This window comes from Penaeus vannamei, chromosome 11 (assembly GCF_042767895.1).
Source record: "Penaeus vannamei isolate JL-2024 chromosome 11, ASM4276789v1, whole genome shotgun sequence".
Classification (NCBI taxonomy): Eukaryota; Metazoa; Arthropoda; class Malacostraca; order Decapoda; family Penaeidae; genus Penaeus; species Penaeus vannamei.
Window position 1 is genome coordinate 438,561 of NC_091559.1, and position 14,060 is coordinate 452,620.

The 14,060-nt window shown below is 36.7% G+C and overlaps 2 protein-coding genes across 2 annotated transcripts in view; one reads left to right on the forward strand and one right to left on the reverse strand.

The window, feature by feature from the left end:
* Positions 1-336: 336 nt before the first annotated feature.
* On the reverse strand, positions 337-12,627 carry LOC113827190 (DDB1- and CUL4-associated factor 17). The gene is made up of 10 exons (XM_027380088.2): positions 12,284-12,627; positions 10,735-10,868; positions 10,152-10,289; positions 9,697-9,963; positions 6,649-6,767; positions 6,047-6,220; positions 4,959-5,104; positions 3,534-3,612; positions 2,832-2,972; positions 337-2,599 (listed from the first exon to the last, which is right to left on the reverse strand). Exons 1-10 carry the CDS (start codon positions 12,376-12,378, stop codon positions 2,141-2,143), a joined length of 1,752 nt encoding a protein of 583 aa, XP_027235889.2. The 5' UTR covers positions 12,379-12,627; the 3' UTR covers positions 337-2,140.
* Positions 12,628-12,868: 241 nt separating this feature from the next.
* The window catches only part of LOC113820083 (matrix-remodeling-associated protein 7), a 9,990-nt gene continuing 8,798 nt past the window's right edge, over positions 12,869-14,060 (forward strand). Inside the window, exon 1 of the mRNA XM_070126865.1 lies at positions 12,869-13,212. Coding sequence (XP_069982966.1) covers positions 13,180-13,212 — 33 coding nt within the window. The 5' untranslated portion in view covers positions 12,869-13,179. The remainder of the gene's footprint in view (positions 13,213-14,060) is intronic.

Consider the following 14,060-nt stretch of genomic DNA (forward strand, 5'->3'; position numbering starts at 1 on the left):
ATATAGGTTATGTCATGGCACTGATATCACTTAGAGCAGTGTAGGTCAGACCTTTTTCATCACATTCAAGTTTGTTTTCATTATCCAGACTGAATATCTCCTCTATTAGTGTCAGTAGAGGCTACAACTCTCTTCATCCAATTTGATTTAATTTTCCTTCCTTTATCTTTTATATTTATTAATCTGTGGATTATTCAGTTATGATATTAACTTTTACATTTTTGCCTCCTGTTTTAATTCTGTGTTAACTGTGTGAATAAAAAAAATATATATATGGATAACCACATTTTTCATTTCATGAACAGGATCAGTTTCAACAACACAAAATAAAACACATTTTCTTTCTTTAGTACTTTACAAAAAATAATTACACTGTACGAAAATGGAATTAATGCAATATTAACCATACTTTGTATAGTTAAAATGTGCATAGATCACTTTTCCAGAAATGGAATGCAGTCAAAGAGATATTTGTATGATAATCCCTGACATTCTGTTGTTAATTCTATATTTTACATTTACTAGAATAAAAAAATGCTGGCAGTAAATGCTGGCAGTAAGTTTGCTTTTGAAGGACCAAAACTTAAGTAGTTAAGAGTGGTACTTTTAGCCATGTTCAGAAAAAAGGTGATGAACAATGTTAATGATTAAATGGTTTTGCATAAATTATATTTAAAGTGTAACATGGAATTGGAATGAACTTTTGGATGACCATTAAAACTATAAAAATGCTTTCTTTTATCTTAGCAAACTCTCTTCAGTAGAATGAACATGGATAGCTGCATAGGAATAAATATGATATCAAAGTAAACCTATTGTAGTTAATGTGCCTTAACCCCAAGCTGCCAGGCATGGCATGCACATAAATGCCATTGACCATTGTGGGTGTTGAATTTAGCAATTATTTTTACATACAGATAGGTTCACAAGTACTAAGACACCAATGAGCCAATTACGAGAACTACGTGTCACACCTATTTACCTTTTTCCTTGATTTTCGATAATATTTTCTAATTGATAATACTGCTGTCAGTAATGTCAGTAACAATATAGTAATTATAATGTGTATAATAAAAATAACAGTGTCAATAATGATATCATTAGTAAAAAAAAAAAGTTTTTCCTGCTCTTTCAAGGAAAATTGAGGTCGCAAGATCTACTAATTGACTCCTATGTGGCTAAGCATTGGCAGAGCCATCTATGTGCAGAAACATTTAACCAAGCATTGCCAAAGGGAACACACTATTTTCCCGTCGACATTGGATTAAACCTTCTTTTTCATGCGAAATCCTTTGCTGAACATTAGATTGATCATTTGCAATCTCTTCCATGATTAAAAGGCTTAATTCACAGAGGTTGAAACACGTGATTTCAGTGATTGTTGATTGGCGACTCTATGATGCAAATCCAAAGCTTGCCAGGAGGAAAGCATACTTTAGTTATGTGTCCTATTTAACTGTATGGGATTAGCATTTATTCCACCTTTTACATAAAGAAGTTTGTAGAGGCCTCGTGATTGTACTCGGGCCAAATATATTTCATAATATGGAATTACAGTTTGAAGTACTGCCCAGTCAATTTTCAGACAAATAAGAAGAATATTTCTTAAGCAGTTTCATAGTTGAACACTAAGCAGAATTAAATTATGCATCTTTTCATTTTAAAAAATCCCACTAAATCTAAATAATGCTAGGCTGTCCAATATTATCGGTAGTTTAGTATGGATGAATCTACAGATAGAACTATTGATCATCTGGGACTTCCAATCTAACTTCAGTAGCACTTACAAGGTCACTAATAATCTTTTTCTTCTCTAATTAAATTCCCTCCCCCATTATACTTATGAATGAGCAGGTCTTTGATAGCCCAATTCTATGGGGTTTTTTCCCCCCATAAAATCCAACACTCAAAATTTAGCCTTTTTTTATTACTCCCCACAATAAAATAAGAAAAGCTGCAGTTCAGAGTAATGCCACAATAAAAAGTAAATAAAAAAACAAAACCAACTCTTAATACTGTTAATCTTATGTCTCTTCCTTTTCCAAGGGACAATCATATAAAACAAAATGTGTAAAAAAAAAAGAGAAATTTAATGATACCTACAATTGTTTACACCATTATCACAAAATGAGAAGAAGCACTATGGCACCCATTCGTCAGAGTCTTGTTCCACTTCAGTTTCACTAGATTCCCCTTGTGTCCGCCTCCTTCTTCTCCTTCTTCCTTGTGTTCTTTCCCTTCTATTCCTCTCTCTTTGTCTTCTTCTCACATTACCACCTTCACTGTTTTCACTGTCACTTTCTGCATAGCTGACAGACCTCCTATTATGGACATCTCTCTCTCTTATCTTCTTAACAACTTTCAATTTATTGGGTGCATTTTCGTCCGTCTCTATTTTTTCCTTCAGGCGGTAGGAAAAGATGGTGTACTGGTTCCCTTTATACACAACAATGTTCAAGATGTCTCTGTCCATGTGAACACTGAGTCGGTTGGTCTCAATATCCCCATCAACCGTGGTAGATATGTCCAGTTCATCAAGGAATTCATAAGAGTAACTGTCATAGAATGTAACCTTCACCAGGTGTGTACGACAGTTTTCCTAGCAAAGAGATGGAAAGAATATGAAATATCACATACCTTCATAAAGTAGCATTAAACTTACAAAATAAAAATTAAACACTGTTTTCTCAAGCTACTGACCTAGTTATTTCTCAAAAGCAAAAAAATTCACAAGAACTTGAACTGAACAATACATGTATTAAGTAGCAATAATACTTTGACTCCTGTAAACTGAATCACTACTCTTGAACAATTACAATCCTCCAACTTACATCTCTTTGAGCTTCTAGAATGGCAAGAATCCTCAACTCTGTCTCAACATTGAAGGCAAGAGCTCTGTTCAGTGAATAGTCCCATTCAAACTTCGATTTCAACAGCCGCCCTGAACGGGAATACTTAGCAATGTCCTTATTCTGCCAGGAAAGAAAGCATACATATATATCATTGTTCTTTACAGTTGGCAGGAAAGATAGAAACAGTTACTTAGAACGTGTTGAGAGTAATGTGCTAAACCTTTTTCATTTACCACCTCATAGAAGAAGGGCAAGAATAAAACTGAATGCAGGCTTTGGAAATGTTAGTATAATTATCAAATCCTTCCCCAGTTACTCATTTGTAGGTCATGCCTATCTGGAATTATTATTCCTTCTCATTTATGCCTCTTTTCTTTACATATGTTACAATTACTTTCTGCCACTTTAAGAACAGTAACTCATTCCTCCTGTTAATCTAATGACTGTGACGTACACCAGATGATGTCAATTATTATATACACATATGCACCTTGTCATAGTACACCTATTTTTGGTAATGCGAGGAGAGCTACTATACTACAAGGTAGGAGCTAACAGGCCCCAGTTTCCCAATGATGAACTACACATAGAATGCTTCATTCTGCAGTTATAAGGTTAATATCAACTTTCCCATGTATTTTATAACACTTTAACTAACCAAGTTAAATCAAAGGCACTCACCTTATCTTTTTTTTCCACTGGATAAGTAAATTCTTCCTCCAAATAACGCTTACCATTCCTCTCCTTGATGGCTAAAATCCTAGAAACACAAACAATAGAAAATATTATAAACTGTCTGACTTAATTATACACACCCTAGAACATATAGAGCCAATAATAACTTTTTGAAACTTCACAATCCTTTAATGCAGCATCATTAAATTCACAGCCATCTAAAGCTTACTATTATACTCACCTTGAAGTCTATATAATCATATTCCCTTTAAATAACTGTGTGATCCATTAAAGGTTCAAATATGTGGTGCCTGTTGATTACATTAGTAGATGACCTTAACTAATAAGGAAAAGGATACAACCATAATGCCCTTCTCTCAACCTTTCCAAATTGACCTAATGTGCGCTAGGTATTTAGTTAAGTATGTCTTTTAAAGGTGATAATAAAAAGTGAATGATTACGTGATACTACAGTTTTACTTCAAATTTATTTCCTGGTACCACTTCATAATTACCATCAACAAATAAATTGAAATGAATAAATTTAATTGAATATTGAGTTCAATGGAAATCAGCCATGAGAAGCACTCTGCTAGAGAACCAATTTTGACACTGAATCCATAACTTATTGTGGACAGGCCGCCTAAATCATCAAGTTAGCTAAACTAAGGACTCCCTACCCTTGAGCAATTTGGGAGGTAGCATAGTATCTGTTCAGCAATTTCAGTCATCCTAGTACATTCCCATACCTGATGGCTTTATTTATAAAAGTATGGTAAGTATTTTCAGCTAACATTGTGGAATCTATCTCTGTACAAGGATGCAGTCTGCACTTTTTCTGCACTGTTTAGTGCAACTTAAAGAATTCATTTGAGGCCATAACAAAATGTTGACACCCAGGTTTGGGAGATGATAGGACCATCAACATGTTGACGCTCATCCACTACATTTTTTTTCCCCATTTGTTAAAATGGATATTCTTTGCTGTGACAAGCTGCCTGTGTATTTTCTTCTAAATTACCCCCTGGGTGCAAGGAACGGCCTGGAATACTATCCACAGGCAGCATGCGGGACTAAATACGGGGCAGCAAGATTGCTAAACGAGAATACTACCACAGCACAATAATCTCACAGGAGATACTGCTAACATATCTGTTGCAAGATCATTTCACTATACCTCTCTATGCATACAGCACTGAGAGATGCAGTGGGAGAGCCTGAGATGCAGGAGAGCAAGTGTTAAGTGGAATCCTATCAGTCTGAGCCAGAAAATTCAGAAGCAAAAGATATTACCCAATATCACTAAGCTATAATTCTGGAATACCAGGGCATAGTTCCTAAAGATACATCAGTAAGAATTTTTACATGACAATATCACATCAAATTTAACAATACACATAAGAATATAATATACATCTTATGAACACGTACCTGATTTTTGAAGTCTTAATATGGATAAGTTTGTTTGAATCATCTGGATGAAACATTAAATAATCTGGAGACACTTGCTGTTCATTCCTGTCTTCCCACATCACTTGTCCACCTTCCAGCAATTCCTCTGAAGCAAGGTCATGAACCTGTAAGTCATAGGAGCATTATAAAAAGGCTAATACATATGAATCATAAACATATGGCAACTGATGACAATCTAATAACCCATAAGAGTCATATTTGCCACACATATATGGCTTGTCCTGTCTTTTATGTAAGGTGCTATTCACCATGATCATAGCATCATTCTGTAAGAGCTGTCAAAATCTGGCAGATTGTTTTCTAGTGTCAGGCACTGTGAGTGAGCACATATTAGCTTCTAAATCTGGTACTGACTGTCTGGCAAGTTTCCTCCAGTAACACCCACCATTCCATTCCTATTCCCTTTGTACTCTCTGCTCTCCTTGAGTCAGTCATACAGGCATGATTCCTGTCCCTATTTTTTGCTGTGAATGGAGCATTAAGGATGTGAAAAAGTAATTTTGAGACTCTATAGTATATTTTATGCAGGCAAATTCACCTCTCCCCTATTCTCCCTCAAATAATTAATATTCCTTATTATGAATAACAGAACAATCTACCATACTGATACAAAGGCTAGAGAAGAACCCACTATAAACAAAGTAAACCCATTTTTGTGTGTAATGGGTTTTCTAACACTGCATATCAAACAAACACTTCCTGATATCTTATCATCTTTTTACTGTTCATAAAATAGACACATGGTTTATTCCTTTCTGTAATAAATATACTTTTAATATTTCAGTTTTTTTATGTAACCTGCCCTACTTTTCACTTACATACTAAGAACCATCAAGTAACCTAATAGCTTTGGCATTACACTGTGTGGTATGTACCTGACACATTTTCTGGTGAGTAAAATTAAGGTCTTAAAATCTTAACCAAACTTTTCCTTGCTAAACCTGAAAAATCGAACCTTAATTGCAGGCAATGGACAGGTAGGCTGGAGGTCAATCTCTACTAGAAAACACGGATGAGTAAAAAAGGAAAGTAACTATTGCTCTTACCTGCAACAGACAATCTGACACAGCTCTGATATAGGCCCATGGACAAGCACCTAAGCCAAGAATGTCCATGTGTGTGTAAGCTGCAAAGAGCAGAGGAGGTGCTTCTACTACCATATCCTTTGCATATGTTATACTGTCTGGGATGACTTGAAAATCTTTTGATGTGCTCTTCATCTGGAAAAAGAATAAGTATACATAAGACCCCACTGTATAAAATAAATACCTCTGATAACCAAATAACAAACAGATTTTCAGTACTTCCAATACAAATCTGTATTGAAAATATACAGTCAGATTATAGATATCTAGATCTATCTATTATAAGATACCATGGTGCATAAATTTTTAATATTAGTTAAAAATCTATACTGCATATATAAATTTGTATAAACAGAAAAACTTTGCCACAGGAAAATAACAAGTTTCAAATTTGCTCAATAACTAACACAAATCATTCTGTCCCCGTTTGTTCTAAGGTAATCCCTCACAATTTTCTCTTCGTAACATCACTAGATGTTCTATGTTCCTACAGATAACATCAAAATTCATTGTCAGCATTTAGAACAATTGTAAACCTATTTTTATCCATGCCAAACACTCACCCTGATGATTTCCTGTGCATCATAAATCAAACTAAAGCTCTTTTCTGTAAGAACAAGCAAGAGGCCTTCGTGAATCTCAACATCACGCATCTTCCCATACTTCTTCTTGTCCTCTTCCCCTGAAAATTATCATAACTCATATCAAATCACAATTTCCAATGTTAATAAGAAAGAAACACAGCCTCAGATCCTACAGTATCATATCATATTGCAATAATGCTACTTATACTACAATATCAATATCTAATAATTTTACACAGTTAGTCACTACTTTGCAAATAATAATAATTACATAAGTGCAATTCTAAACAACATAATCTGAAGCATCCATCTAATCCAAACATGAAAAGTAAGCAAGTAGCACTAATTCCCTTCCACCATTTCCCATGTTCAGGAAAGCAATAAGAGCTAAAATCTAGATATATTAGTAAAACAAAATAAAACAAAGAAAATCATTATAGATAATAATGAAATACAAAACTGGCTCCTTTGCATAAGAACATGAAAAGCCCTCACAACATTCTCCAGAAACACACATTGGTAACACTGTTCACAAAGTTTAGTTTTGTAACCTTAAAATTAACCAATGTTGCCTAGCACTGTTTTCCTCCTCCATATGAGGAGGAATGTATGCCATGCAGGCAATGAACAACGTTGGTACATGAACACATCCTTGCCTTATACCTGATTTCACAGGAAAGAGCTAGACTTATGCCCTGAACGCTTAACAGCATTTCCAGTATTAGCATAAAGGTTTGTGTTTTGTTGAACATCATCTTGGGTTCAATGTAAGCTACCAGTAGGCCATCACTGAACTCAAAACGACACTCAAAATGGTTTAAAAGTCTGAATATGGCCAACTGTGAATCGGACAGGAGTGAATCCAAATTGCTCCAGTCTTAGATGCATTTGAAGTGATCTCTGATACATTTAAGAAAGAAGAGAACAAGCACCTTGACTGGTAGGCCAAGACGTATAGTCTCAATGGTTATTGCAATTCTTTCCTTCCAGAGAGGAATGAGACATATTACAGACCCTCCTGTGAGTGAAATAACCACAATTCTTTCATGCTAAACCCACAAACGGCCTTATCCTTGTATTTTTCATCAATGTAGAGCGCTGTCATGAATTTGGTGGTGACCTCCTGGTAGCCTACAGAAACTCAAAATATACAACTCATTACAAGCCTTTACACTGATAATGAAAGTATGGTAAAGATGGGGTATGTTGCCCTCCTTAACCATTGGCCACAGGTACCTGAACTGTCCACTGTATTTTTTGTGTTTTGTTGCACACAAATGGCCTCACAAGTGCTCAGCCAATTAGTCAATTAGCAGGCCCTTTGTCACCTCACCTAATTTCCCAATTCCTTGAGCTCTGGGGGGTAATGTTTTATTTTTAATGTTATTAATATTGACATTGTTATCTTCATTATTGACATCATGCTTACTATAGTGTTACTTATTAGTTTGTGCATTGTGGGGGTTTCTGCCAGTGCTATTTACATACTAAAAGCAATCAAAAAAAAAGAAATCTTTCTGAAAATCAAGGAAAAGAGTAAACAGGTGAAATCAGTAGGACTTGCAATTGATTCCTTGGTGACTAAGCACTTTTGAATGTGTAAACACAATTAATATATTAAAATCAGAGTACACATGTCGTGTAAGTCACGCCATCCCAGCCAATGGGTTAATGAAATCCACAATCTATATATATTTGATACTGCTTAAACTAGATGAGCAATTCATAGCTATATACTACATTCACTGATTATAATCAAAGACAGCTTATCAGAAAGTTCTGCATAATTGTCATCATGCCATGTGTGCTAACAAAAGCTTTCAAAGGTTTTGTTACTGGTATACACACCTATACGAGTCTCAAAACGTATTTCAGCAAGGATGAAAACCAGGGTACAATACTGTAACCATAAAATGAAAATAATTTGCTAAGATTTATATTTTAAACTGCTGGCTAATTTGTAAGAGCTGGTTAAATTTTACAAGTACTTAGAGAACTGGAAAATCTGATATCATACATACTGTAATGCATATATTTATTTTACAAACTTAAAATGTATAACAATCCCTTTGATATAAAGCTTAAAGGGACTTACCTGCTTGTACTTTTTCTCTTTTCTATATCTAGTATATCAGTATTAATCTGCTATAACCTCAACTTCCCCTGCCACCACGTATCCTCACATAATGTAACTACTCAATTCTGAATTCATCAAACTCAACTTACAAGTGATGTCCATACCTTAGACACCAATTGTCTATGGTATAAGAATACAGAAGCCATATATTTCTCTTCCATATTAAAGCCGGTGAAGATTATTAGTGCATACAACATTAAGCAAGCTTAAACCCCGGCCCCCCCCACTCAGGGGGTCCACTGTACTGCATCCGCGTTCCCAATTTTTCGGGAAATGGGGGTTACTTTCGGATCTCAGTTTGGGGAAATTCCCTGAAAAATTCTTAAAATAGGGGGTCCTCTACCTATTGCTGGCCCACTCTGAAATCTGAGTTGGATCAATTTCACTTGGATTTTACATTTACAATAGACAACACGGAAATAAACAACCAGTCCATCTCGATCTGCCAAGTTCAGAAAGACTTAGGAGGGTTTTCTTAGACAAGGACATATTTTTTGAGTGAACCCCTTCATTTACAGGGGGCAGTTTACAGCCTTCCCTTCTTTTAGGGGGGATTCTGGAACAAGCATATGTGTACAGTACACCTCCTGAGTGGGGGGGCCAGTGCTTAAACTCACATGACATGGATATTTGCCACCCAGCATATGGGCAGAGTGCTTTTTGACAAGAATAGATGCCACTTAGTGTGAAAAGGTTACGGATTATTAGTTACATACACCTCCTTTGGACATATCAGAGGTAAAGCTTCACCCTAATATCACTACACTTTTTTTCTTGGTTCAGGGGACAAGATCTTTAATATCTGGAAACCAATAATTTTCTAACTGCCAATTCATTGCAGCAAATCATATAACCAATTCCTTATTTTGAAATTAGGTGCCTGACTTCACCTGGGAATACTGATCCATGAATGTTGAGTGAAGCTATAAGTCCAAAGGGATGCATCTGAAACACTTTAAAGTGAAAGAAGTACTCGGTCTGTGGTTCAATCTTGAGTTTGGGCGACTTGACAATGAGGACATCATCCATTAAACTCATCGAGAGCGTCTTGGTTTGAATCTGTCCCAGGTGAATACGGTCAAAAACTGTTCCTTTCTCCAGGTCATGACGTGTCAAAACATTTCCTTTCCGGAGAACAAAGATTACGGGCCGGTACTCTGAAATCAAAAAGCTATTAGTAGCATATATATAAGCTGGTTATTCAAGCAAAATTAACTCATAATGTAATGAATTCATAGACAAATAGCAAACAATATTGTAAAGATTTTACAAATGCTGATGAAAAATACTCTAGCAGAGTATTAGTTTCTTTTTCTCTCTAACCTTAAAAAATGTTAGTACTAACCTTGCCCTGGAATAGAAGACCTATAGACTGGATCTGGTACATCGTATACCTTGATTTCCTTTGGTCGAGGGTGCAAGTCAACTTTGTACATCTGAAGGAGGTGTCCATCACCACAAATTCTTTGCATAACACTATCCTCTATATTAGAATGAAACAAAGTATAAATTTCATTAATGTTTGAGTACCAAAAAAAATCAGTAATCAGATAATAACAAATCAAAGGCAAGCAGAACTGCAAGAGTCACATGAGCATATGCAGCTCTCATTCCATTCTGGAAGCCTGTGTTTGTTACATATTTTTGTTACACATTTTTCAATTTCAATCATCTATTTGTATTACATTCAATCAGAATTATGCATTTAACCTTCTATGATTTTTGTCATATTTCTTCCTATTTCAAGAACAATATTCTGTGCTTTTCTCATAAGCAATGGACATCAAGGCTAAATTTTGATGACTACATTTTCTTCTATAACAAAATTGTAAACACTTGAAATGAACCAACAGCGTCGTTATACTTACTCTCGAATAAACCATGGTCCTGGCAGGGTACTGATACTCATAAATGGAAAGCATATATACCTGCATTTGCGGGTTTTGTTGTCCACAAAAGATCCCCGCAAAATTCAATTGATGAACTTTCTTTTACATGCAAAAGCTGTTTCCACATTCTTCTTGGTCCAAATATACAATAACGAAGAGCCTGTAGGCTTGTCCTGTTAGGAAGGAATGTGAATATTAAAATGTGTTATCATCACATGTTTAAGAAATTTAATAAAACAGGGGCAAAGGGGATAAGGCAAGAGAACAGTGGATAATAGAGATTGAAAGAGCCAGAGAGAGGAGAAACAAAAGAGGAGAGTAGTGAGTAGTGAGAGAAGAGAGGAGAAAGGTGAGAGATGAGTAGAGACAAGAGAAAAGAAAAAAAGAGAAGAGAGAGGTGAGAGGTAAGTTGAGATAAGAGAAAAGAAAGAGGAGAGAAGAGAGAGGTCAAAGGTCAGGGAAGAGAGAGGTCAGAGGTAAGAGAAGAGAGGCAGAAGGAGAAAGGAGAGAAGGGAAGAGAAATGAGAAAGGAGAGAAATGAAATGAGAGAGGAGAGAGAACAGAAATATATTAAAGAGAAGAGAGGTGAGAGAAGTGAGAAAACAGGAGAGAGGTAATTAATAAATATATATAAAAACAAATAGATCTTTTATCTTTGCTGCTCCAAAAGTATATCTTAATTTTTTCTGACAAATCTTACACTTTGGACTTAGACTTGGACTGGTTCCTTATGTGAAAATAATACGCCATAAGGCTGCTTGCTATTAGGCAACCCACAGGTATAGCCCATGAAGCATGGATTTGTGGTCTGTGGCAGATAGGTATAGCCTTACTTGTATGTACAGATTACTTTTAATTTTACATGTTCTTTACAGCAACTACCTCTCCTTTCTCGATCTTCACATACTTCTTCTCTGAACATTTGCCCATGAAATATTCTCAGGTAGATTGTGAAAATTCATGAAGTGCTGTCAGTTGTCATTCCCCTGGTTTTTCTAATATACTTTATGGTGTCCCATTATGACACATTACAGGAGGATTTCTGATACTAAATATAAATGGGGATTGTAATAAGCTATATATACTGAATGGTTTCTTGCAAATAAAGTCTCTTTAATAATTAGTCCAATAACTTACTTTTTCTAGGTAAATGTACACTTATACTTTTAGAGATAGACCACACAGAATCAATATGTTAATTATGGAAAATCAAGACTCTACAATTTTCAGAAAGATTCTATATCCCATCCTTGTGTCAAAAACAGAATGGTAATTGTTTAGGAAGTGACCATAACCTCCGAGATTAAGCTACAAATCCACAAACACTGAACCAAAAATCTAAGCCCCTGAGCATTTATCGCAACCTATTTTCTTCATTTATGACGTAATATTTTGTCTGCATTGATTATTTCATATCTTAGTACTATACCCTAATTCGCAACTTTATGTCGTGTCTAAACTTCCCCTATCTTTGTGTGGTCATTATGTAAATATATATCAACAGTGTTCTCTAGACTTGAGTCTCACCCCAAGAACATCTAAAATTTAAAGCTATTCTGAAGACATTTCAAAACTGGCAAATCTTTACCAAGACGGACATGGGACTCCATATTCCCTTCTCCTGAGCTCATGCAGCACACTCTTGCGTCTCCTCGACTTCATGGTCCTGCTCAAGGGCCACATAACACTCAGGCCATACTCGTCCTCCTCCTCCAGGTAGGTCCTGGACGCCCAGAAATGCACTTAATTGAGCCTCCTCTGGCGTTTCCTCTTCTTGTTCATCTGTCTTCGAGTGCAGTTATCATGTTTCTGTTATAAATAGTTGCCCTGTTATCTATATCCTTTTCGTGGTTGATGGCATACAACAGGTGAACTGTCCCAAAAAATGGGGATGTTTACTCGACGTTTGAGGATCACGCAAAATAAGGCTCTGCTTGTTGTGGTTCTCGCGTTGCCGGCGAGGCGTGCTTGGTTCACATATCCCGGCTCTATTTCAGGTATATTCGTCTCCGATATAGTTTTGTGGGAAAAACCAAGCCTTAAGTGTGACTCTAATGAGAGAAGGTTAACGTGCTACGTGAGTGTAAGGGACAATTAAAATGCGAATGTGATAACGGTGTGGCAACCCCGTCCGCCAGGGGCTCCTCAACTCCCATTCTCCCTCGCCGCCCTCAGTGTCACGCCAGAAACAGGAGGAGAGTGATGCTGTCTTTCTGCGGCTCGTGACCTGTTGCCTGGTCCTACTACGTCGAGGACACTTGGACTCATCTCTTTTTACTCGAGGTCGTGTCAGTTATATGTGTCACGTCACGTCGAAGAAGTAAACCCCTGAAGATGAGACGGTACGCCTCAAGGGTCCTTAAACACTGACTGAGCTTGTTTTGGCGTTACAAGTATTGATATAAACTTGCATCTCCAAGAGACCCGCTGGACATCCCCTCTGACCTTACAGCTAATAGAATATCGATCTCGGAATTCTTAATCATGAGTGGATACACGAACTCGCAGACGTGGGAGGTTAGTATGTTAATTTACTAAAAAATGAGATTGAGGAGTTGTCATTTCCATTGGGATAAATAACGTAATATAATCCAAATTATTGTTATTCTTTTGGTTGTTATTATTGCCCTTTAATATTATTTCAGTGTTGTTGTTTTTTACGTCATGCAAAGTGAAATCATGATTGATAGGCCTGCATGTTAGCTCAGATGTTGAATGAAAGAGTGTTTGGTATAGAATGAGGAAGTGTATGTCATGTTTAAATGTTGAATGGCTTTCTCGAGTACGTGGTGGCAAAGGTCAGGGGAGAAGTGGTTGTGTAGTTACATGAGAGTTTAGCTGAAATAACATACAAATCTCTTTGATTGATATCACGAGCTGTACATGTTGGTCCTTTTTGAACCCTTTATTTTTCTTTCTATGTTGCTATTTATCAGGCTTCTCTTTTTTATGCTTTATCTCCTTCCTAAGCATCCTGTTTCCTCTCTCCTATATTCTCTCCCATTTTGACTTCCTTCTCCTGTTATCCCTCCACCCCCCTTTTCCCTTTCTCACCACCTCTCTCTCTCTCTCTCTCTCTCTCTCTCTCTCTCTCTCTCTCTCTCTCTCTCTCTCTCTCTCTCTCTCTCTCTCTCTCTCTCTCTCTCTCTCTCTCTCTCTCTCTCCCCCTCTCTCTCCCTTCTCTCTCTCCCTCTCTCCCCTCTTCTCTCTCTCCCCTCCCCCTCCCCTCCCTCTCCCTCTCCCTCTCCCCCCCCTCTCTCTCTCTCTTTCTCTCCCTCCCCTCTCTCTCTCTCTCTCTCTCTCTCTCTCTCTGTCTCTCTCTCTCTCTCTCTCTCTCTCTCTCTCTCTCTCTCTCTCTCTCTCTC

Excerpts from the sequence above, each read along its gene's own strand:
- LOC113827190 (XM_027380088.2), bottom strand. The coding sequence starts at position 12,378 with ATGTGGCCCTTGAGCAGGACCATGAAGTCGAGGAGACGCAAGAGTGTG. Across the intron at positions 10,290-10,734 it reads AACAAAACCCGCAAATGCAG|AGGATAGTGTTATGCAAAGA; the intron begins GTATATATGCTT and ends ATTCTAATATAG. Across the intron at positions 2,973-3,533 it reads CAGTGGAAAAAAAAGATAAG|AATAAGGACATTGCTAAGTA; the intron begins GTGAGTGCCTTT and ends CTTTCCTGGCAG.